Source organism: Mus caroli, chromosome 13 (genome assembly GCF_900094665.2).
Source record: "Mus caroli chromosome 13, CAROLI_EIJ_v1.1, whole genome shotgun sequence".
In the NCBI taxonomy this organism is placed as follows: domain Eukaryota; kingdom Metazoa; phylum Chordata; class Mammalia; order Rodentia; family Muridae; genus Mus; species Mus caroli.
Window position 1 is genome coordinate 71,493,375 of NC_034582.1, and position 27,125 is coordinate 71,520,499.

The following is a 27,125-nucleotide window of genomic DNA, read 5'->3' on the forward strand; positions in this document are numbered from 1 at the left end:
AGAGAGAGAGAGAGAGAGAGAGAGAGAGAGAGAGAGAGAGAGAGAGAGAGGAGGAGGAGGAGCCTAATTTCTACTTGTAACACAGCATTTCACTTCTTCTGTATTGAGTGAGACTTTCTTTGAAGAAAATTTAGTGAGTTATCTTTAAACTGGTGATGAGTTCTTTCAAGTTTCCAAAGGAAGAGGAGGGTTCTCTTTCTCAGCCCTTGCTCCCACTTTCTCCAGATTGTGAGTTCTGCTCAGCAGCCCTTCTCTCAGCTTTGCCCTGGGCTGTGGTGGTTCCACACCCCCTCCTCATTTTACCAGGGTTGTAGGAGGTTTGGTTGTTATTGTTGGTGGGTTTTGTTTTTTTCTCCTGAGGAAGAGGTCACAGCCTCTCCAGGGAGACCAGCTGGTCAGCTGCAGAAACAGTGATACAGGGGAACTGGGAACCTTTGAGAAGCTGCTCTGCCTTGCCACTGTGTTAAAGGGTGCCCACACAAACTGTCCTATCCCAGGTGAACTGACTTTGAAAATGAATGTACCATTTCTTTCAGAAAGTAATAGAAGGGGAGGGGGATTTATGATTCATAGTCATTAAAATTGTCCCATTAATTGAACATTTCTCCCTAAACTATGCTGTTCATAAAAGACTTGTAGCATATCAGCCTCATAGTCTAGGAAACAAGTAGTTATTAAAAAGAAATGTTTAGTGCTCCCTTTATTTGCATATACTTTTTTCCATGTTTTCCTTTTGGAAAACTGTCTTCATTGTTGAAAAATATTTAAGTAACAAAACAGCATAAAAAGACACTCTACAGATTTTTTTTTTAAAATCGGCCTCTGAGATGAGAGTCTTATTATCTTACAAAATAACAGTGAGCAGCTCAGATTCATTAGCAGAGCTAAATTTAAGCCCCATTTGACAGGCTGCCTAGAAAACATTTTGTTTTGCTGTCTGTGGGCTTTAATTAAGATGTGTTCAATTGCAGTCCTCTTCAGTCTAGCCCCCACCCCCAACTTGCTGTGTCACAGACCAGCGATCAGACACTTTTAGACGGTCCGGCCCATGACTTTGACCTTCTGCGGCAGTCCAGCGTTCCCTGGGGAACCGTTCAACTCATGAGGTCTGATTTCACACTTCCTGGATGCCTCTGCTCTCTTAACAATGACAGGGAGACAAAGCCCTTTAGAGCAGGCCGCATGGGGACTTGTTTAAATTGGAAACCAGAGAGGAGTCAAGGAACAAGGTTAGGGGCTACAGAATAGTGCTTTTAATAAAGAGCTCACAGCTCTGGCTCAGCTCAAAGAGGTCTACCTCTGTACAATTAATTGAGCCATTTATCTGGAGCATCTTAGGTCTCTACTTTCTCACAGACTTGCGTGGTAAATATCAGCTACGAAGCAAATGAGATATGCATGAAATGAATTTGAACACTGTGATTACTGTGCCTCCAGTCTTCATTAAAAGTAAATTTATTTGTATTTCTGACCTCATTATCAGTAGCTGCCTACATTTTTATTGGTTCCTATGATTTCCAGCTTGAGTGTGTCATGAAGGTATATTATATGCAGAGATTGGGATTTATTATTCTTGGTATGTCCCCTAAACATTATGGGTCTGCTCTGAAAAAGAAAATAAAAAAGCAGGCTGTAGAAGAGAAAAATCAAGTCAGTTCCTGGAAGCTATTATGGCCAGTTGGAGACATTAGTAGCATGCAGGTATATATAGATATAATATATATGTAATATATTGTATATATAATATTATATATAAGATGGCCTTTAAATAATACACTCTCCTTTAAAAATAACCAGTGTGTTCATTTAGCAAATTGTACAAAATGCATGTAGTTGTTGTGTCAAATGTTTTTCCAAATCCTGTTGTCTTGTTGGAAGGGTGCACCAGCTTGTTTCCCCCATGGCATTGTAGCAGTATGAGTTTTAGCAACATGGACCTGTAGTTGCCATTGTCATGTAATTATGCTGACAGTGTCCGATAAGCATTTTCTTCATTTTGTGATCATTAGTTAAAATCTATGATGGAAGAAGAGAATATATGCAACCTTTAAAATATACATCATGCCACCTAATGGACCAGATAAAAGAAGAGAGTAAAATAGTTTATAGCTAAAGGAAATACATGAAGGTATTGCCATTATTTACTATCTTAAGATTATATTTGTTACAGAAATGGATGCACACAGTCATCCATTGGACAGAGCACAGGGTCCCCAATGAAGGAGTTAGAGAAAGGACCTAAGGAGCTGAAGGGATTTGCAGCCCCATAGGAGGAACAACAATATGAACTAACCAGTACCCCAGAGCTCCTAAGGACTAAACTACCAATCAAAGAGTACACTTGATAGGACTCATGGCTCCAGCTACATATGCAGCAGAGGCTGGCCTAGTTGGTCATCAATGGGAGGAGAGACCCTTGGTCTTGTGAAGGCTCAATGCCCCAGTGTAAGGAAATTCCAGGACAAGGAAGCAGAAGTGGGTAGGTTAGTGAGCAGGGGGTGGAGGGTAGGAAGGCTTTACAAGTGGAAATGAAGAAAAGGGATAAAATTTGAAATGTTAATAAAGAAAATTAAAAAAGAAAAGAAAGATTGTGTTTGTTGATACAAAGAATAAATATCAAAAAATTGAACTGTTTCCAAAGTATGTTTTATGTCCATGATATAAGTTAATGTCTCCATTTGCTTTTTAATAAGCTACATAAGTTTTTTTAGCAGTATACTTTGATTAACTATTTTATCTAATTCATAAAGCATCAGAAGGCATTCTTGTTATGATAATATACATGATTTAGAAAATATCCATATGTGCAGACTCACATGAGATAAGTCCATTAAGGTTCTTCAGATATTTGCTGAGAATGAAACTAGCTCACAGAAGCTTCAGCACCTGCAGCAGTTGGGCCTTCTGCCCCCTTATGCCCCACACTTCCCTCACCAGGAACTCACTTTCTTTTAGTATTGCATTTTAAAAAATTCAGACTGTAAATGCAGAAATTGAAAAGTATCCTTTTAACACTAAGCCATTCTTATCAAACATATGTTAAAAACATAAAGGAAAGGCATAATTTAGCATGAATGCTGGACTAGCCTGCTTCTGAACCAGTGTTACAAATGGAATTACAGAAATCACGTATGATTCATATGCAGGTCACATGGTTAGAAGATTCTGCTCCGAAAGAGTAGGTGGGAACCACAAAGAAACTAATAACTGGGTTTGATATGCTGTAGAGGTGAAGGACTCTGTGCTGAGAAAGTGGTGGTCTCCTTATCAATGGGAAAGGAAGAAATACTATAAAATAATTAATCGGGTTCTACAGAAACAAAATTACAAAATGACCCTTCCAGTAAAGAGAGAGAGAAGTGCTGCTGTGGCCTGTAAAGCCAGCTGCAGGATCTCCCTCGGTTCTAAGGAAGTTGGAAGATGCTGCAGCCGATTTAAGTTAAACTAGTCTTTAAATTTTTGTTACACTAAGATATAGTTATATAAATAAGACATTCAAGTCCAAGAAACACTGCAGAGAAGATCTGAATTTATGAGAGTTTCTGAGGGGCAAAAGAGAGAGCCATTTACTACAGAAATATTTGAGTTGTATAATCCTATAGTTAGAATCCTAAATCACTGAACAGTCAAGCCCAAGAGAGTGATTTAAGGATTGATGTCAATGGGGGATACTGTGAGGACAATTCATGCCTCTGTCTTTGGTCCACACTGTTTATTTACTAGTAACTTTGACAATATAATTGACTGCTTGCTTATCAAACTTGCCAGGATGGCAAGTTGATTCATTTATATAAGAATAAACTACATAAACAAAAAATACCATAAACATTTTATATGTCTATGTATATACACACACATATATATGTATATGTATACATATATATATACATATCCCTCCCTCCCCACCCCACCCTCTCTCTCTGTATATATATATACATATATATATATATATATATGTATATGTACATATATATGTATATGTATATGTGTGTGTATATACATATGTTGCTATATTACTTTATATTGTTAATGTTTGTGGCATATGTATTTACATACTGAAATAATATAGTTTATTCAATAAAATAAACATCAAAATATAAATATAAGGTCTTACATGGTTAAAAATAGGAATTTTTGCTTTAATGGTAGAGAATAAAAGAAATACTTAAATCTTACAGCTGGGTTTAAGCATTAGAAAAATGAATTATGCATTTATTATCCCTTGTTATTGTGAATGAAAGTCAAATGTTGAGAACGATACTTCATTGTCAGTTATTCATCCAAAAGACATTAGCAAGTGATTACAACGCATTTTCAACTGAAATATACTTTAATCTTGGGATTTATAATGATGTCAATTGATGAAAGAAAATGATACTAATAACAATAATAATAACTAAAATGTTTGAGCATCTATCATGTAAGATACTTTGAATTTGACACAAAGGTTGTCAGAATGAATCTCAAAATAATGTGAATAAAAACTATTGTTATCCTAGTTTTTTAATAATTTAGAAAACTGAAGAGTAGCTAATTCTGTCACTCTGTCTCTGTCTGTCTCTCTCCCTCTCTCTGACACACACACACACACACACACAAGTTCATAAACAGAAGAGCAACCATGCTCATCTGGGTCCTTACTTTAAGGCCACTTGATAACTACAGTGCAGAATACAGACACTGGTGTGCGGGGGTGGGGATCAGTTCAAAGCTCTATCCTAGGGAAAGTATAGACATGTGCTAGCCAGGTAGTAGTTGCCAAGTTTCATGTCCAAAGTGCCTTCTTTCTAGCAAATTCATTTTATTTTATTGAGAACAGATTTTTTTCATACAATATATTGTGATTATGGTTTCCCTCCTCTAAATTCCCCTAGATCTCTGCACCCACCAAATCCATACTCTCTCTTTCCTTCCTTCCTTCCTTCCTTCCTTCCTTCCTTCCTTCCTTTGCTTTCTTTCTTCCTTCCTTTCTTTCTTTCTTTCTTTCTTTCTTTCTTTCTTTCTTTCTTTCTTCCTTTCTTTCCTTTCTTTCCTTTCTTTCCTTTCTTTCCTTTCTTTCCTTTCTCTCTCTCCCTCCCTCCCCACCCCACCCTCTCTCTCTGTATATACATATATATATATATATATATATATATATATATATATATATATCCTTCCTTCTTTCTTTCTCATTAGAAAACACATAGGTATTAATAATAATAATAATAATAGTATTAATAATACAAGGAAACATGAATAGGATAAAACAAACAGAAAAAAAGCAAAAGAAAGAGCAAATGAAAACATACAGACCCTGAGATACTCATATTCACATGTATAGAAAACTCATAAAAATAAAATAGAAATACATAATAGATAAGCAAAATTTAATCAGAGGGGGTTTTAGTTAAGAGCATTAAGTGAGTCAGAGACTCTTTGGGCAGCAGAAAGGACCTAAAAACATAGACTCTGTTCTTGTTCTGCAGAGATCAGCACTGATGTCTTAAGGAAGAATGAGAAGTGGTTTCTCCTACCATATTAACAAGTTACAAAGAAACTGATAACAGCTAATTTAGCTCATATTCATTGTCCTCAAAAACAAAATGTTTCATGGTTACAGTTAACTGAATTCTAGAGGCCAATCTTAGGCATGTACACTTGATTCACACAACATGAATCACATACACATAGACATACGTATACACATATGTATGTATATATACATAAACATGTATACATGTATGCATGTATGTATCTCTAGCTGCAAGAGATCCTAGAAATAGCATTCTGGGCTTCAAGGCCTCTGTGTACTACAGGAATGGAGCCTACAAAATGGTTTGAATTAATGCTCAGCCAGCCATATATCCAGCACTGGAGGTCAGGCCGTGTCCCTTTATCATATATTTCCTGGCAGAGGCTGTACCCTTATTTTATACCTATCATTTTAATTGGATTTTAAAATTACTACAGAAGATAAGCATAAGAGTCATAGATAAATAATTTTATTCTCAACAGAAATAAAAATTGTCCAAAAATTATAATTGTAAAATGAATCAGAAATTCCAGTGAAGAAAAAATTCTCTATCATTGAAACTATTGAAGTAGAGTCTGGATGACTCCTGGTTACCAGGATAAGATTTGTAACTTTTGCATAAGGTGTCATAAAACCATCAGATTCTGAGGTAATAGTTACAAGCTAAATAACAGTACTGAATGAGCTTTTTAGCAGAATATAAAAAACATCATTGTAAGAGCAGAGGCTTGACAGTGATAATTTTCATTTGTATTTCCTTTCATTGAGAGAGGGTTTTTTTTTTCTAAAAGCTTAATCTCCTAATACTATGCTAATTTTTAAGTTAAAGGGTTTTATTGCATTGTAAAAGGTCTCTGTAGCTAATTAATTTACTTATAGAGAAGCTAATCTGAACTGCCATAATTTCTGCAGGAGAGTCTGAAATATTTAGGAAGGCTGCCACAAAGAGTTTAATGTATTTTATACTTAATGTAGATGAAGTAACTTATATGATTCTATGCTTGTAAAATAAACATGCATATAATGTTATATCAAAATAAATTTTAAAATGACAGTTTTCTATGCAATGTAAGCTTGTAAGTGCTCATACATAATTTTCTGTAGGCATTTTTTTCTAAGTTTTATAGATTCATGGCCTTCCTTTTCTTTGCATTCCTGTTTCTCAATTTTCCTGTTTCCCTTGCTGTTCTTTGGTTATAAATTCCGAACTTCTGGAGTCTATCAGAATGGTTCAGTATTTGGATTCAACAATGCCTCTAGCTCCATGAAGTCATGGCACTCTTTTCCACTTAGTTCTAGACTGCAAGGGAGATTACAGAGTTAAGAGCAACATAACATAGGTGTCTACTGCTCTTTGCTTTACTGTCTGAAGTGTGGTCTGGTAATTTTGGGATATCTCCAAGATACTTTTAGAAATGGATGAAGACAAAACTCTCTCTATAACAGTGCTAATACGTCACTCAGCTGTACAATACTTTCTCCCATAATCACACAATATATATTTCTAAAGTCTGCATTAAGATTTGATCTCTCTCCTGTTTATATCACATGGGTTTATTGTTGTTATCCACACTGAGTTAATAACATTTTGTTGTCACTTTCTACATATCTAGAGCAGTAATTTTAATGGTTATTTCATACCTTAAAAACTTTTGAGATCTTCAATGCTTTTGAAAGATTCCTATGGCCAAATTATAAAAGAAATGTTACTAGTGGGCCATGATTCCCAAATGATAAGCAGGGTAATACTGTGCTGTGAGTGTTCATGGCATTGTTGAAGGAATTTTTTTTGAAGCAAGTTTAGGGGAGCACTTTTGATGTTTAGTAGCTTGGAGCTGAAAGTGCTGAATACTGTACAAATATTTACACAAGCTTATATGATGAAGATTGTCCCAGGTCTTGTGTCATGTTTATTTAGATTGAAGACCATGATTTAATCAAACTTTGGCATGGCTGCCATTACATAATGCATGTTGAAGATTAGTGTGTTCATAATTGCTGCCTTTACTTATTTGCCATCTTATATTAACCAAGCCATAAACTCATAGTTCACCAAGCTTTTCTTCTAGAAATTCCTATGTTCAAGGCACCTTTTCTCATGCGTCCTCTTGGCTCTTCTCCAATCCTTTCAATTTTTTTGCCCAAACCTCATCTTCACAGTCTTACTATAATTACTGAATACAATCTATAAATTGTGGTTCTCTTCCATACCTTTCTAACACAATATTATTCATTTTTCTGTTTCCATTAACTTGTATCACTCTTTAGCACATCATCATACAACCTTCTAATTCTTTATATTCAATACTTACCTTCATTACTCCATCCTTTATACAGTTAAATTAAGAAGAAAAAGAACTTCCTCTCTCCTGGGTTGTATGTTTTGGCACATAGTAGACATTCAATAAATATTTGTTTAATAGCCCAGTGTATGGTTTTATTGTGAACCAAATTCTATTTATTCTTCTTTTGTAATAGTTAAATTTCAAGATTATATTGCTCCACTTTTATTTTTATTTTTTTTTTGCTCCACTTTCATAGTTAAAAGAGCATTATAAAATTTTCAGTAGGAAAAAAAAAAAGGTGTTTTAGGTCTAATAAATTGACAGCCATAGCTCTAGAGTGTCAATGTCCTTACCACAATGAAAGTTCCCTGCTTCATAAGTTAGAAAGAAAGGAGAAACCCTGTTATTAATACCCACTTCCAGACGAAGCCCTGAGGGGACCTACTAAAGAGTGCCAGTTAATGTAATTCTCCCAATCAGATGCTTAAAATATGTTTAGGTCAGCTGATGAGAAAGCCTAGGGTCAAAGCTCCATTTCCAGTAGTAAAAAAAAGATTGGAAGAAATCTCAACATACATTGCTTTTTGTTCGAAGAGACCCTGTGGAATTCCCTCAGCAATGACACTGTTACATATCATTAATGAAATTCAAGTTTGCAGAAAGGACAGATGGCAACCTTGATTATACATTTTTAAGATTAAAATATAGTCATTGCAATATGTAGCAACTAAGGAAATTAAACCAAAGTGCTTAATAAATGCAAGGTAGGCTCAAAATAGAGCTCCCTCCCCATGGGTATGAATTGCTTTTCATGCTACTCAAAGCCTTCTGTGTTTTCAAAGACATGACTACAAAGAGATGATCACTAAGCCCTCCCCACCCCCACATTTTTTGTGACACACTACATCTAGCAAACGATGCCACTTGTCAGCAGTTAAATGACCCTGGACAAAGCCTACCACTGATGGATCAGGATTCCTGCCCTGCTCTGGAAGCAGGAATATCTCTCAGTATCATTTGGTGACTTTAATACTCATTACTGGTTTAAAAAACTGAAGTCGCAATGTGACTCAAAACAGAGAGCAACTGAACAGTGCCCCATGCAGATTTCCACACACTTTTTCACCAGTGTGTCAGGGTTATGATCCTTAAGAGTAAGGACAAAGGTGAAAATTAGCCATTGAAGTCACTGTATTAATCCATGGGGTAGTTTTCAAACTTCCCAGAAAAGATGCCTACTGGAGTTATCCTGATACCTCTTTTTTGTTGTTGTTATAAATGGATTTATTTTAAAAAGAATGAAGTAATGGAATATGTGCTTTGAAATCCATTGCCAATTTAGTTTTATGATAAGGGGTAAAAGACACCCTAGCGTTAATTCACTTGGGAGATTCCTTTTCTTATTAAAATTCCATAGGAAAAGAAATGGCTTTTAGCTTTTAACTAGATTATGGACAAATATCCAATAATAGTAGTTTAAAGTGACTTTTTATGAGTTATGTTATTCATTTGTAGGTTTTTATGTAATTATTTATATTTTTATGTAGTTATTAAGGAGATATGTAAATTGATTTAAATGACATATTCCTGATTATAAATTGTCATGAAGTTCACTTTTGTGATGGTTCTTTACTTTAAAAAAAAAAATGGTGACAAACCTGCCCAATCATCACAGATCATGAGGTCTGCTCCCCTAGGAAAGTTCTGCTTCCTCTTCCTGTCCCATAATTACAAAATTATGCGCCTCCCTTCTCATCACTCCTGTACTCTTCACTTCCCTTTATAACACTGCTTGCAATGCCGCATAATAATTATGTATTTACATGTCTATCATGTCTACTAAACTGTGCATGCTTTGAGATCTCGGCTATGTCTTAATCATAATTCTGGGGTGAGCAAAACAGGCACTCAATAAGTAATGAATACTTCAGAAAGCATTCCCAGTTCTCTTTAGAAAATTGTCAACATTGGAAATTGCATGTTCTCAAGGAAGGCAAGATTCTGTGGTGGCTGTCGCTGCAGCTAAAGCAATCAACACCACTTCTACCACACAGTACTGCTACAATTTCAGTCTCCCATCAATTCCAAGGTCTTCAGCTTGTCACATGTCTAAGGAATGCATTCTATATTTTTGTCATCAAAATACTTGAAGTGAGTATTTTGAAAAAGACTCTTAGTACTCCATAATTCCGCCTTGGGCTTAGGACAAAAGTGAGTAAGAAGTGTATAAGAGATTCTATAATCTACACATTAAGATTTTTAGTAAGTAAAAACTTGGAGTAAAATACATTTCAACATTGGCTACTGACTGCATTTCTTGCACTTCTAGTCACGTGTTATTGAAGAACAACATGCACATTGCAGAATATAGTCTACATCAGTACTGTTTCCCACAGGCAACCCACTCAGGTACTCTTAGCAAGCAGAGAACTGCTTACAGAAGCAAAATAGAATGATAAAAACACAAAAGGAGTGAATAATTATTAGATAACTGATGATTTGGTTCACCTTGAGTGTTTTTCCTGATTATTTCTACTTGCTTAAGTGGCAATCATCAAGCCTGAAAATTTAAGGAGTCAAAAGGCCAGCATTTTAAAGCAGCATTTAGCAAGCCAAATCAGCACACTGCTTGTAACTGGTTCTATAAAAATAAAACTATAATGGATGCTTTTTCATTCTGAATGGATGGAATTTGGTACTGTACTTTGCTGTTATTGAAATCGATGCTAGTTTGTACTTGCCCTTAAACACATAGCGTTAGAAGGGAACTTTCTGAGTCAGTGAAAACTAATAGTGTTCCAAGACTAGACATTGCATCAATTTCTTATACTATAAAAAGATACATAAATACAACCTACTCAGTCTATACAATTCTACTCAGGTATATGATTGTTTGGTATCAGACAAGCAAGTGTTGTGCTCTTCCTTGGGGAAGCCCATTCCTTCCTCCCACTCTCAGCATCTCTTAGTTGGTTGTAGTTATTTTAAACAGATTTTCTTCTCTCTCCTTCCCCAAATTCTAGAGATAAGGAGACTAGAAATGAGGCTTGTTTTTGGCTGCTTTTTCTACCCACAATCCCAAATAAAATGTGACTGAGCTAAGCTTGGTGAACCATTTTCAATTTGCAAGTACTACCATATTAGATGTTATATTAGATATAAAGACATATTAGAGTGTTCCGTGCTGACATTGGTAAAATTATGATGCACTCAGAATCCAGTCACCGTTTAGCACCTGGATCACGGAACTCGTTCTCGCTGCTCTCTCTAGTGCTCTCATTGCCCGTTCTTCCTTATTCTTCAGATAGCATCAGCTCACACCATTCCTCAACTCAAATATCTCCAAAAACCTCTCTTGTAAGAGTGAGCGGCACGTTGTTGAGAGGCCTGCCACTTTCCTTATCCCTGGCTATCATCTAGTACACACATTCCTCATCTACTTCCTCAGTCACTCTGCCTTCCAGGGTGTTGCCAGCAAAGCAGACACAGCCACTTCTCTGCGTTTCGGTATCGGCTCTTCTAGGCCAAGCCCAGCTCCTTCCTCTGTTACCTCTTTCATTACCTGTGTTGTCTTTCCCGCAAGACACATTCTTCAATACCTCGAGATTCTGTATTTATCGCCTGAAACACACTGAACTGGAATCATCTTCAATCCAAAAATCCATGAGCACAGGAATGATTTCAATTGTTTTATACATTGCTATTTCCCTAGCAAATAGAAACTGATCACAATGAAGGAATGAAGATTTGTCAACTATATGAATCTATAATCAAAATTACATAAATCGTCTTATGTTTGTAACTTGCTGATGACTAAGATGTGGCATTATTATCGGAGAAAATTTTGCCTAGTCATTTGCATATAAACATTTTCCAAAAGCTATCTGTGGTTGCCTTTGTATGCTGGCATCAGAATTGTATAAAAGAATATTGCTATTAAACTGCCAAATGAAACTGATTATAATGTGTTTTAATGAACAAAATATTTTCTACACTATCTCTGAGGGTGCACAGGAGTTGGAGATGAGAGCAGTGGAGGTAAGAGTCAGGATCTATAAACCAGGGCAGCAAAAAACAAAGCGTGTAATAAACTTTTCACCAGACATTAAAGCAAACCAGTTCCCTATTTGCTGAAAAGCATTCTGAAGAAATCAAATTGTCAATACTACTCTAATGCTAAATTGTGCAATTATGTTGGGTTATATAAGAATACTGATTTAACACACATATACTAAATCTTTTTTACTATAAAATTGATAAATTAAAGGTGAATTAAATCTTGTACCTCTCATTTGAGTATTATCCAATGAAAAATAAATAATATACTCCTATGTGGGAGTATACAGCTTCTCTGTCCCTGGTAGCTAATAAATTCTTTCCCATTAGAAATTAATTGAAAATCTTGAATGATATTTAAGCTTTCACACATGTGTAAACTACTGTGGTTTCAGTTCACAATGCATTTAAAACAATTGTTCTTTATCATTAAAGTTAATAATATGCACATTAACCTCTTATGTAGTCTAAATCAATACTGTAGTTTAAAAGATATGACCTGTGGCTAGCGTTGTGTAAATATTGATCCCATTTGTCATTTATATAAGGTATAAAACACATCACATACCGCTCCAACACTCTTCACACCACTCTCACAGAGCCACTCTATGACTTTATAAGATGAGACAAGGATGACAGAGATATCAAGGAGACCCCAAAATGTAACTGTAGAGTGCATTATTTAAGTATGGCAGAGCAGAGTGTCTAAGAATGGATAACATTCAAGTCCTCTATTTCCAGAGAACATTAGAGAGAGAGAGAGAGAGAGAGAGAGAGAGAGAGAGAGAGAGAGAGAGAGAGAGAGAGAGAGAAAGTGCAGATTGCCTGTGGATGTTAAGTTCCAAACAGCAGACTTATTCAGCCTTGTGGGCTCTAAATTACCTTTTGTTGAATCCCATGGATATCTTAAGGGACAGTAACTCAGCCAGGGGCAAATTTAAGTGGTGTCACTTGGCAATATAACCATTTTTTCACAATAAACATCTTTGGAAATCCCTTTGACAGGGTACTAGTAAATCAGATAAGTTCAAAAGTATAACTGCAAAATTAAATTGACTTGAATAGTTTAAAAGGTCATAATAGACCCAAAGAACACATACAGGGTGGGCACACCACATTTCCTCATAACAGCCATCATACTGTTTTTTGTTAAAAATCACTAAAGGTCAAAAGTCAAGCTATATACTTTGGTCCCAAGTTCTAAGTCACTGTAAATCATAGCAATTACTAAGTGTCTAGTTACATCTGTTTTAATGCGATTCCTTTTTAACTTGTAAGCTTTTTCATTTGTTGTTTATTATAAGCCTTTCGGGGGGAGGATTGGGATCACAATGGATGCCATCACGCTTTCATCAACGCAGGTCCTTTCAATGTTTTTTCATCACCCCAAATCTCTTGTAGGTAAAAGTGATCCATTTTGTGTAGTAGAACTGAACAATGATAGGCTGCTAACACACACGGTGTACAAAAACCTCAATCCTGAGTGGAACAAAGTGTTCACATTGTAAGTAACTGTTACTTTGTGCTTATTTTAGAACTGGTATAAAAATATAGTTCACCCTGAGACGTGTGTGTGTGTGTGTGTGTGTGTGTGTGTGTGTGTGTGTGTGTGTTCTCTGGTTCACAACTCAGCACATCTGCCCTGCCTTTGCTAATTATGGATTTCCAAACCCCCTACTTCTGGAGAATGAGACTTGGACAGGGGGATTTCCTTTTTTATGTTTTCACTGGACTTTTTTCCATTGTGCTTTTTATGGGGCCTGACTGAGGTTTTGCTCCCATCACTGAATCTGCATACTGCTTCTTCCTTTTATTCTTTCTATTGAAAATCTTCCCAATTGCATTGACACCAAAATGGACAAAGCTCTGTTTGTTCCATCTCTGAAATCAGCAAACAATCCAGTCGGGCATTGACAGCTGCTTAGTTTGGGCTTGTTTCATTTCGGCACAATAAGAACATTAACCATTGTCCAATATCTCAAAACAACCTCTGAGTTAATTTCCCTTTTGTTTTAAAAAGTTTATAAATCTTTTCCACTGTGTAAAAGCTGTGCATGCTGCACTGTAGTAGCCTCTTGTCCCTTTTTAAAAGTTGGACTGTAGAGAATGAACTCCACAAAAGACAACTCTCCAAACAGAAGTACTTAACAGATTTCCAACATGGTTTTATGTCTTGTAAATGAAAAATTGCTAAATTCCTCATTAATTTCTTATAATGTCTTTGCTTAAGAACCAGTAATTAATCAGGTTCAATTATCTGACCAATTTATTTTTAAGGCATTCCACATTTTTATGAGAGATGAAAGCCCAGGCAGGAGGCTGACACTCCTGAGAGGCCTATTTAGAGTGTTTTCTCTACAATGCATAATTGAATGAATAGGTTTGATTATTATCAAAGCGATTAATTGATTGTTCCCTGATAAAGCATCTTTGCATGTGTGGTTGTGGAGTTTCAATAATGAATATATTCTTTTTTGTTTTCTCTTAATTCATATTTTCTTGTTAAACTGTTAGATCAAAAAAATAAATGACACTTATTTTTCTTGAAACAAAAATATGAAAAACTCACATAGTCTTTGATTGTCATTGTTGTCTTTGGCATTTACAGAAATATTACTTCATTTCTAAATCAAGGGATAGTATTATACTTATGAATGCTATGTTTTCTCTATTCTGTTTTCTGTGTTTTGCTATGAAACTAACAGAAACTTAATTAGTATATTAGTGAGAACTTAAAAAAATAGACATGTCATATTATTGTAAAAGTAATAATAGTTCAAAAATGTATTGTGATTTCTACTGATACCAAACCTTGTAATGATTTATGTGAGAGCTATGAGATAGCATGATTTACTGCTATAATGAGAAGAGACAAAAAAGCCTAAAGATTGCCAGGGGTCCTTAGCGATTTTTTCCTGTAATTTATTCTTTGTATATCCAGATCAAAACTGATAAGTCATTAAGAATATAACTGAAAATAATAATAGTCTTCAAAGTTCCAGATGATATGACCCTTGGTGTTGTCATCTTAGATGTATTATGGAAAACTCTATCAGCTTCTACTTCGCCTGGGATATATCTGTTTGTATACAAATAATACATGTAAAATATAAAGATACACAAAACAACTGTTACTATTTCAAATTTCAAAAATATCTTGATTTACTTCATACTAATGGAGTCTCCTTTTGTTCTTGGGTGTGTTTATTATGCAGCAACATTAAAGACATTCATTCAGTTCTTGAAGTGACAGTTTATGATGAAGATCGTGACCGGAGTGCTGACTTTCTGGGCAGAGTCGCTATACCATTGCTGTCTGTAAGTTTTATTCACCTGGTACACTCTTCTGTGTTGCTTTTGCTCAAGGGGAAAAAAAAAAAACCTCAGCTCTATGTCTGTCATTTCTCAACCAAGGTTTGTAATAAGAACACTAAAAATTTTTAACATACTCAATGCACGGCCATGTTGAATCCCATGATAGTTAATTTTTCTTGACAGACTTGATCCTGGTAATGAACAGGTACTTGTCAGAATTGCCACAGTTGTTTTGGGTTCTCTGTCAGTTTCAGCAGCTGGGGGTCAAAGGTCACTGGGGGAGTGTATTCAGTGGAGACCACGAGACAGACGGCTGTCATGTCCTTTTCCCGCAGATTCAAAATGGTGAACAGAAAGCCTACGTCTTGAAAAACAAGCAGCTGACAGGGCCAACAAAGGGGGTCATCTATCTTGAAATAGATGTGATTTTTAATGCTGTAAGTCTTAACTTTGGCTTTTTTGTACTGCTAAAGAGTTCAGTTTCACGAAAGCTTTTGTTCCTGATTTGTAGAGAATTTCTGTCATTCCTCATTTTCTCTGAACCTTGATGTATCCTGGAGAATATGCTCCTGGCACTGCCTGGCACACCCACACTTTCTGTTAGAGTGGGACCTGCTGCTGCTGCTGCTGCTGCTGCTGCCTCTGCTGCAGCCACCGCCGCATGTTTAGCTGCTGCTTGCCTGCCTGCTTGAGAGAGGGACGTGCATGCATATGAAACTGTATACATTTATATTTTATGAGCACAGCAGCCAGGAATTTGAAACTTTAGAAATTATTGCAAATTAAACTGCTCGCAAAACTTGTAAACAGTTGTAATATATGAACCCATAACAGATACATGTGTTGATGCATAGGTGAAAGCCAGCTTACGAACATTAATCCCCAAAGAACGGAAATACATTGAAGAGGAAAACAGACTCTCTAAACAGGTAAAAACCAAAGAAAAATCAACCCCTCTGGGAAGAACTGATTGTATCTGTAAAACATCTAAGTAAATTCAAATAAGCCTTGGAGGTCTGGAATGGGGGAAGTCAGTGGAAATCTTCATCATCTACACATTGAAATTGACTTTCAAAAAAGTATTAATATTCTTTCTTTTCCTCTCTTCTTTTCTTAAAAAGAGCAAGCAAGGGCAAAACCAAATTGATACATTAAGAGGGAGTTATGAGAAAGGATAAGGGATACTGTTAAGTCCAGCATCTGATGGACATGTGCTTATACATTAGCCAGGGAATGGTAATTTGGCACATGAACTACAGTTTGATTGTCATTGAGTGTGTGCCTGAGGCCGCCAAGGCCTGAGGTTCAACTATGCACACAGGCCACCCACAGGTGTGATGCAGGTGTGCGGAGCAAATAAAGCACTTGCCTCTAAGTCAGTGAGGGACCATCTTTTAATTAGATTTTAATAACAATCAGCTAGAAGTGTAAGCTTCACTGACATTTTCTACGAATAGAAAAACCAGGAATGCTGATATTTCTTATATGAAGCTGTTATAATATAAGCTTAGTATTTATCAATGGTGACTTTAAATCTACGTCAAGATCAAGTTAGGAAAAAGGGATACTTGTCCTTTTAAAAAAAAAAAATGTTTAAGACACTAAAATAAAAAGTGCTTCTTTGGCTATAACGTTACTAATCTCACTTTCACTGTGAAATATTTGGTAATTTTCTGTGCCATGAGAAACTTTAAAGTATTTTTTTCTTATTTTTAATCTAATAAATTGGCCAAGAAATGAAACTTTGGGTGTTAATCAATGTGTGTCACAAATGTAATGCCTATGTAAATATAGCACAACATTACCTTTCTCTATATTTATGGAGAGAGATAATAGAAATTGTTCCTTAGAAAAGTGCTAGAAACCGAGAAGGAGTATCCACAAGCAGGCTCTTCCTGAGAAGGATTTCAGGGTTAAAAGTGTGTTATAATTGCCTTGCACATGTGTGCATGTATTTCTACACATATATTTTACACTTGTATAAAACTATATTGTCATTTGAACTCAGTTCATTTCACATGGCTGCCTCCTTAAAGTACCAGATTGATATTGAAATGTCTTTAGGATAGCAATATATTAATTTGCTAGGATTAGTTTAATTATCTGTCTCTGTAATTTTATAAAAACATTATCAAGTTTGTAGACATTCTTTTTACTGTTGAAGGCATATTATAGTCTTTGTTTTAACTTTCATCAGTTATTTACATACTTTTTCTAATAAGAGATTTTTCCAACATACTTGGTTACTATAAAAGTTTTCTAAGTCTAAAATTATGGGAAATAATGAAAAAATATAGGGTATGTTTAATGTATAGGGAAGGGTGATTTGAAGACAGGAGCAATCCTAGTAAATGTTAAAACCTTTTACAATCATCTTGTTTTCTATAATAAGCAACAGTAAGCAAGCTTTTACCTAATATTAAATCAAAACATCCCAAAGTATCCAATTCACTTTAAAATCTCTTGGAATTTAAGTATTTAGCTGATCTTAAAACAAACAGTTCAAAAATGAATAAAGATCTGCATCTCGTAAATAGAAGATTTTTGTCTTATGAGCAAACATACTGACTTATTTGAAAACCATATTTTTAAATATATGTTTAGCTACAAAATTTTGCACCCCCTTAATTCTTTCCTTGCTTTCTATTGGCACTTTGTTTTGTTTAAATGGTGAGCCAAGTAGCTTGCTAGGTCTCTAGGACCTTATTTCCTTTCTAGATCCTTTCTAAATCACCATGAGCTTGAAGAACCATACTGTATATTTGATCATTTTCTGTCTTATAAATTCTAATACTCTTTTTATTTTCCTTACAGCTGCTTCTAAGAAACTTTATCAGAACAAAACGTTGTGTCATAGTGCTTGTAAACGCTGCATACTACGTTAATAGTTGCTTTGATTGGGATTCGCCCCCAAGGAGTCTTGCTGCTTTTGTGGTATGATCACACTGTATTACTTCTCCATTGTTATTCATCAGATTCAGTCATCTTAGCTCCAAGTCTCTGTGGCTATAGTAACAGTTATGTTGATAGAGCCATTTAAAAACTCCTATTTTGAGAGTTGACTGGACAGATTTGCTGTGGGCAGGAACCTGATGGATTGTTCAAGGTTTGAATCCAAGAATATATTCCTCAGATTTCCGGAACACAAGACATCTCAGCCAAACTATAATTTTCTCTGACACTTATAAAGTAAAATGTTACATATTGTACAATTCCAGATCCCAATAGGAGAGCCAAAAAGAGTTCTCTATATAAAATAATGATATTCGAAACAGCCCTGACCATCCTCACTGAAACTTTGTAATACTCTTAAGTTTTGTCAAAACAGGACCATCTCTGACAGTGGAAACACTGGCTGGTAAGACTTTACTATGTGAGTCAAGCAGAAAGGGATATGACCTACTTAAAAGTTGGTTTTTGGTTTCTAGTTTTTAAAAAGTCATATGATAATGTAGTTGACCCAAATAATCTCCTTACAAGGTTCATCCTGTACCCTTTACGCGAATTATTTAATAAGAACTGATGGCAAGACCAATGGCAGTGGCAGAAAATCTAAAAAGGCTCTTCCAGTCAGCCTGCCAGGACCGTCTACTCATGCTGTTGCTGCTTGTTCAGTGGAGTCTGTCTTCTGAAATTCTTTATTTTGTTTTGTGATTGTTGGGAAATAAGCACCTTATGCTTCCTTGAGCTGACAGTTTTGTAAAATATGACAATAGTATGAGGGCTTACAGGAAGGCCTTAATTAGAGAAACAATCCGGTTTTTAGTGTTGCCATTAAAGTGAATGTATGCTTTCAGTTCTTACAGCTCTCTCCTCCCCACAGCCCTTGTATGGAATTCTCATTAATGGAAGAGCACAGGAACAAAGACTGCATATGTCCCTTTGTGTTGTAACTTACCAGAAAGTTAGCAGCCTGCTGCCTATAGACACTTTGTTAACTCCTTAAAAAAAATGATGGTGATCATCATTATTTATAAAACAAAAATGAAAAGACCCTTTCTCTGATCCTTATAATACTGCTCACATAATAAACATATTGGGGTATTCTAATTTTCCATTAGCACAGAGGCATTATGGTTTTAAGTAAAGTGATAGGGAATTTCTACATATACTTTAAATCATTACTTTCAGGTTCTTTGAGGCTTTATAATAACAATAAAACTTTATTTAAAATGTCTGCTGCCATTTTAGATTGACACTCTTTATCAGCATCCTCCACAGCTGTTTGTGAAATTTGAAAACATAAAAAATGTATATAGTTATAAAATTTATTCAGGAACATGTTGTGGATTGTTTGACATTACAGCATGTTTTTAAGTCTTCATAAGCTTTTTCTAGATTCCAAAAAGTCATTTGTAAAATTAATTTAAGATGGTAGCCCTTTTTCCCAAGCTTCTTTTGCTTCTTAAATAAGAAGTCAATGAAACTGAGAAACAGGCGCCTGCATGAAACCTTACTCTCAGTGATCACACTGGAAAGAAACAGCGCAGTGCAGAAAGTGCAGTGTCTGCCTTAGCCAGTAACCAGTTTGTAACAGGTTCAGCCCTAGAAAATACAAGGCAAATGCAGGCCGTTTGCCCAGAAAACACAGAGTAATAGAGGTAGGAGACAGGCTAAAGCCAAGCGTGAAGCATGAAAGCACATGACATGTGAAGAGACAACGTTAACCATTTCATCATGACAAAGAAAAAGTCATTGCACTTTATGGAATGTGATTGAAGTAATAATTCAGAAAACCACACTGTCCTAGCATCCACAGGGACAGGACGAGAATGAGCTCGCTGCCTTCATGGGCTCTCCCATCACCTGAAGGCTGCTCCCTACTTAGTGAGCTTCCAGTATAAATGGCCAACTAAAACTTTTCAGTGAGGCTGCCAATCTGAACATTTTTCTTGTGTGGAGAAACTCCAAATAAATAAGGGTTTGCCATAATAAATCTGATTATTTAATCATAATAAGAACATGTTAATACCATCAAATCACTTTCCCTATAAGTTTTTTATGAACCCAAATCTCTGTTATCAATTACTTCTCTTACCAACAATCTACTTATGCATAGATTGAATAGTGATATAGAAAGATTTATATGAATAAAAAAATAATATTTATCAGGTACACTCTATGTACCAAGGACTTTTTGTTTATATATACATACATAAGATACTTTCACTAAGAATTTATTGTTTTCAACAACTCCATAATGCAGACTCTCTTACTCTCGTAGTACATAGAGGAAGAAACGGATGCACATAAACTACTTTGCCTTATGTGACATGGTCAATATTCTTTCCTATAAAAGATGTCGAAATGTATTCTTAGAATTGTAATACTATGCAGAAAAGTACCTTGTGAAAGATTTTCAACCATAGTATAGAGAGTAAATGAGGAATTTAAAAACAAAATGTTTCAAACTTGCCATTGCATGAGCAGAGCCTTATTAGGACAGTTTGTTGAAAAGAACTGATTTCTATTAGATGACCTTAAGCAGGCCCATTGTTACAGATAGGTCCTTTCCATCCTTCCCTGTTGACAGATTATTATATACTTATATCTATTATATCTATCATCTATTATATCTCTACTATATCCATTATTATAATTTTGGTTCCATTTGTCCCATTTTTCCTAACTGCAGCTGGCTCATGAAGGGGATGCATTTATTATCATTAAGTAGCTTAGTTTTAGGCCCAGATCAGAAAGCTTTTTAATGTTTAAATAATTTTTTCCTATTCCATTTTGGTCTTCTATTCTAATTCAGTTCTCCAACAAACAAACAAATAACAGAGTGAGGTCAAATGGAGAAAAACGATCATATTTTGCATCTCAGTGTCAATGAGCCTGCAAAGGTGGACTGCAGCCACAGCCCCGAGCTCTGCCTGTGTTACTGGGGTTGCAGGCAACAGAAGTGAAATCAGTGGGGAAGGAATGGAAAAAGGAAGGCACACAGGCTTCTGGGAATAGCCTTGTTTCTGAGTGCTATGACTTAGGTATTTAAATTTTCTGATGAATAGTATTTTTCTAAGAGAGCGCTGTTGTGTATGGTGTTTAAAGTTAGGATCAGCTATTGTAGACCTGGAAATTTTCAACAGCCTCTTGATCTTGTAGAAGTCAGTGAGTACAAAATGAAAAAAGGAGGGGAAAAGGAGGGAGGGAGGGGAGGAGGGATCGAGAGAGACAGAGAGAGAGAGAGAGAGAGAGAGAGAATATTTTTGTTCTTTTCAATACTGTCATTTCTCACTGTAATGAGCACAAAAATAACGAGAAATCTGAGCTATCAGTAAAAGGACACACTTCAGTGTGCGTCAGAGAATTATTTTACAGGACAAACTTTCATCTTTAAATGTGATTGTAGATAATTTGTGGTACCATCTGTCCATTTGGAATTGTTTTAGCCTTTTCTGTCATTATAGAGTAAGTGCGGCTGTATTTAACATTAACATTTGATATTTTACACATTTAATTTCTGTTCGGCTGTGTGGTCCCTAGGGAATGAACCCCTGGTGCTCCACGAGAGAGACAAAGTATTGATCAGTTAACATTTCAGCTACATTTATGTATGTCGCAAAATTAATGAAAATGCCAGACAAAAAATGTCAGAGTGCACAAAAAGGTAGAATTTAAATTTGCAACTTTAATGAAAAGTCTTAAGATGTGCATTATCAAAAATGTCTTCTTGCCTTTAAAGTACAATTTCACACAGAATAACTAACTGCAAACATATATTTTACTTAGTGGAACAATGAGCATGAATTATGACAAGATATCAGCTTCTCACAGCACTTAAACTACAAAATGGCGTTTGAATGCATAACCATTGGGCATAAAATACATTTGTTTATGTTCATATCTGAGGATCTACAAGCTTTGACTCTCTCTCCCCTGACCAACTCCAGCAGACTTCCTAGTAAGATTCTGGAATCTGGCCATGGTTTTTCCTCCTCCTCCTCCTCCTCCTCCTCCTTTTTCTTCTTCTTCTTTTCTCTCTCTGTCCCTCTCTCTCTGTGTGTCTCTGTCTCTCTCTCTGTCTCTGTGTGTGTGTGTGTGTGTGTTTACAAATAGAATTCTATCTATACTAACTCATCAAAGACACTGGATACATTCATTTTTGGCATCTTGAAATGCCTGCTCCCCTTTGCTTCTAGACAGTTTGTGTTCCATCTTCAGTCAATCCTGTTTTTGAAAAGGAGCACATGGGACCACAGGTTTCCTCAGAAACCCTGGGCCATTGTGGTGTTAGAGAGAACATGTAGGCATGGTGCATGCATAGAAATGAAGAAACCACAAGACAAGAGGAGAAGCTGACCTTGTCCTCAGTGTCCTGAAGACAAGAGGCCGTCAGCAAGCCTACGTACTTCCTGTAGAGAAAGTCTGTGGCTAGTCAACAACAATTTTTTTCTAACAATTATTATAAGCTATAAAAGCTTTAGAAGTTGCCTTCATGGTTAAGGACTGAAAAGGCCACGTTAATCAAGGGGAAATACGAATGTGAAAACATAGGCATTGGTGTATCACTTGAGGTTCAAGTCTTTGCATACATAGAAGAAGATACAGGATCATTCACTAGCTCTAGTGAAAAGTACTTCACATTTACAGCTGAAGTTTCCATTTAGGGAATATAACAGACATTAGTAATACCACACCAACAGAATTATGGCAATTTTCAATTTATTTTTATAGAAGCACTTTTGTTACTACAATTATTTTTTTTTAGAGCTAGAAAAAAATAGAAATGTTCCAGGCACACATTTTGTTACTTTCTCCACAACAACAACAACAAAAGCAGCAGCCCTGGAAAGCAAAGAAAGAAGCATCATTGACCATAATACACTGCAGGATGCAGTGATACACATAATACACTGCAGGATGCAGTGATACACATAATGCACTGCAGGACTGCAGGTGATGCGCTCTCTCTCTCTCACTCTCTGTGTGTGTGTGTGTGTTCATGACTGTCTCTGTGTGTATGTGTGTGTGTGTGTGTTCAAAAATACAGTCAGTGCAGCTGTCTGTGTGCTCATAGAGTTTTCATAAATTATTTATCTAAATTTTTAAGCCATTTCACCCACCATTCATAGTATTTGTTTCTCCTGCAATAAATTTATACAATTTAGAAAACAATGTGTGAAAGAAAAGCGCTCGCCTAGAATTTGACTTGGGGAATTATATACCTCTAAAGCTGCTTAAATTTCCTTTGACAGGAGTCAAAAATGTTGACAGTAAAAATTTTCTAATAGGCTGAAAGTAAAATTCATATGGAAAATTGAGATTCAAAATATATATCTCCCCCAACCTTATAAAACACCTGGCAAGAATTCTTCCTCAATTATTGCCCTTACATACAAAAAGTTACAAGTTGGGTTTTCTTTCACAAACATTGTATGTAAGTTTTTACAGTTGCAAGAACATCCTGGAAAAGGGATCATTTAGAATATGTAGAGTTTCAGGATTAATCACCATTAGCTAAAGTCAAGACTAAGTCTTAAAAAGCTAGGAAATCAGTAATAAGGGAACAGGGTTCATCCCATCTTCGCATACTGTCTGAGGAAGCAGACCCTTGTTTTGAAGGGTTATATATAATATATAACCCAGCACCTGGTCATATCCATGCTTCCTTCTTTTTGAATAGGGCTTGTGCCCTTTCATCACTTAAACCTTGGGTCTGTTGTGCTTTGAAAAGTATGTTGCTCCTAAATGTAGGTTTATATTTACAATCTCAGGAATTGAGTTGTAAAGTCAGATTAGCCTCAGGCTTCCTATGGTGTCAGCTCTACCTCCTTTATCCTACAATGTGAACAGTGCCCTGCTGTCATCTCAGAAAGCTTTGTTTTGTGGGTAGGAATAGTAAAGCCATGTCACTTTTGCCAAAGTATATGCTGCTGTTCTGTACCATGAGTATTAACTACAAATCAGCAACAGAAGCAGGAGACTACAGTGAGTGCAAGAGCTCTCCTTCCTGGAGCTTGAGGCTGGGTTGGGAGAGCACACAGACCACAGCTCACTCTCTCAGTGTGCTTTGCTTTCCTGTTTGGGTGTTGTCCCATTTCACCCAGTATTAATTATGAGATCCTTTAAAACTACATAGTTTACAACGGAGCTAACTACCAGTCATAAAATATTCTAAATAGTGAATAAGGAATGTCTGTCTCCAGATTCCTAAATCAACATTTTTTTTCCTCTAAGACTTTCTGCTTATCATCAAATTAAGTTAAATTGAGGGACACACTTGTTGAGGAAAGCAGCAGTCCATTTGCATTGTGATCCATTATTATTTAACATATTTTCCAACGAAAAATATTTAAAATAATGAGCTAGTTACATGAGTTACTCCACTTGATAAAACAACAGTAATATCTCTTCCACGTGGTAGCAAATCACAGCAGAGGAAGACTCTAATTCACTTTAGTTAGGACGTTAACGTTCCCTGTGGTTCCACACCCTTTCACATCAAGCAAATACAAGCAAATTGAAGTTCAGTGCCTTCTCCTATGTCTCCTCTTTGCCTCCTTGTGAGGGCATGCCAAAGAATTTAGAGCACATCACTTACTAAGTAAGAACCGAGCATGAAATATGGCAGATGAGCTTGTTTCTATTTTGTTGTCGGGTTCTTGCCATCATTTGACCGCCCTGGACCATCATACTAAGAGCTGGGCAGCCCTTGCCACAGTGAGAGCTGTGAGTTGAGACTGCATTGCATCAGCAGCTGCTGTTGTGATCACGGAGGCCCTCCAGTCAGAGTCCATTCAGAAAGGAAAGGTGTTCACAGCAGTCAACACAACAGTCATCAGCATCTCTAAGGGAAATGCAGAGAAAATCAGAGAAGATTGAAGAAGGTCACACAGGAAGTAGATCAAATCTTATACTGATATTTGGATAAAAATGAAAGTCTGCCCTTACTTCAAAGAAAAGAATAAGAAAAATAGATGGCAAAACTTGGCTTTTATTTGGTCTTGGGTGTTTTACCTTTTACATATCATCTAAAGAGAATATGCAAGAGAAATTAAAGGTAAAGACCAGTTTGTCAGAGTACTGACCTTTAGAAATAATTTTCACATCTAAGATTGTTCCGGACCTACCAAGAACAAATGCCTCATAGTGTTCCCGAGATCCTCCAAACAGGGCTGTGAGAGCTTACCTTACCTGCTGTAGAACCCAGGGGCACTCTTCATTGTCTTCCTAGTTCTCCTCAACTGTGCTTACTTTGTGGTGTTGGCAATGAAATCTCACTTGCATTTCTATAGTTTACATATGATGCAAACCAGCCTAGGGAAGGCATTTGGGTCACCTATACTAAATTATTGACCACATTAGAGTTCATTTTACAGAAAGATTTGTTTCATTTGTTCTTACCTCAGACAAACTCACACCAGATTTTCTTACACATCCCAGTTCTACTCACTCTTTACTGAGTTACATCCACAGGGAGAAGTCTGGGAACAGTATTCTGTACCTTGCTTATGGTGAAAGTGCCGTGGCTTTTATCCATATGTTGAATTAAATTAATCACTAGTAGCCAATCTTGTATTTAACATGCACACCTGTATGGATGGAAGCTGGGGTCAATACTAATTGTATTTCTAAGTTGTTCTCCATGTTATTTTTTTGAGATAAGCACTTTTGTTGAAACTGAAGGTCACCTATTGGCTAAATTGGGGGGTCAGAGAGCTCCAAGTATCCACCTTTTCCAGCCACCTCCCCACTGGAGTTACAGATGTTCTCTGCATCCAATCTTTCTAAAGATCTCAGGTCCTTAAGCTCCTGGAGCACAGCTGTCTGAGCCCTCTGTGTTGTTAAGTGATTTTAAAAGCAGATTTTATTAAGTTATCCCATGGAAAGGTGAGAAGGAAAGGTGAAGGAAAAAAGAAAATAATTTAAAAATAGTTATGCTAGTTTTCCTCTGGCCTGTTTTATGCATGGCAAATGTGTTCACCATTAAACTAAAATTCCATCATAGCAATTTATCAGCAACACACACATATGATTTTTTAATTCCATGTCATTATATTTTCTATAGTTAGGGTACTTCAAGAAGTCTTCAGTGGGTCTTAAGTGTTTGAAGCAGGAATATTTCATAGAGTTGCGCTATAAAATGCTGGAAAATTTAACAGTTTTTCATAGTCAGTAGGAGAGAGCTTTTGAATATAGGTTACTAGGGATAAATGTAAGCCACTAGTTATCTACAAATTAGTGCAGCAGAAGTTTGTCAGAGAATGATTTATTTTGAACTTATACTAGTAAAGTAATAGCTGATTCTCAGAGGGAACTGTTCAATTCATGGGGCCACATTTACATTTTCTAGGTAGGTATCGGTATTAAGAGTGTTGAATCAGTACCTGCCTTGCTTACATCGTTTATAGAGAGTTTTGTTCTTCTCCTACAAAGACCTGCAATGTTGTACCTCAGTCAGAAGGCTTGTTTTTAGAGAATTTCTAATCTACTAACTGGGTTTATACTATCTCTCCAATCTTTAAAATACACAGATCATACAGCATCCCAGATCTTAGATGGTATGTAGTTGAATGCCTTTAATGTAGGCTTCCTGATTCCAAACAGAAAAGTGTGTTCTATGAGACGAGTCCTTGAGCTTTGGAACATGTTCCTCCATTGTGGCAATGCCATAGGTAATGGCGCAGTACTAAGCAAGTTCACTGATCCCTTTGAAGAATGGAGGCACCACATGGAGAAAGTAGAGACTCATGGCTCTATGCAGAAGGTGCCAGGAACACATCTACTCCAATCCCACCCTCAGAGTGGTACTCTTCATCATGTCAAGGGCCAGGGGCTTTCAAAAGTAAAGAGTGCATGGGTTCTCAACAAAGTGATGAAGCCTCTGAATGTTCCATATGGCAGAGGACTTGGAGATGATTTTACAGTGCAGAAGCTGACCATGTAAAGAGGCAAATCAGCAGTGTCGAAGCTCCTCACTGCTCGTAATGGTTGTTTCAAAGATAGCAGGTGTT

At 36.3% G+C, this 27,125-nt stretch overlaps 1 protein-coding gene across 1 annotated transcript in view; it reads left to right on the forward strand.

Annotated features, from left to right (window-relative positions):
- Window positions 1–27,125, forward strand: part of Mctp1 (multiple C2 and transmembrane domain containing 1) — a 594,489-nt gene that overhangs the window by 392,630 nt on the left and 174,734 nt on the right. Inside the window, exons 11-15 of the mRNA XM_021180105.2 lie at window positions 13,255–13,357; window positions 15,069–15,171; window positions 15,504–15,605; window positions 16,023–16,097; window positions 17,983–18,102. Of these exons, the coding sequence (XP_021035764.2) occupies window positions 13,255–13,357; window positions 15,069–15,171; window positions 15,504–15,605; window positions 16,023–16,097; window positions 17,983–18,102 (503 nt within the window). The remainder of the gene's footprint in view (window positions 1–13,254; window positions 13,358–15,068; window positions 15,172–15,503; window positions 15,606–16,022; window positions 16,098–17,982; window positions 18,103–27,125) is intronic.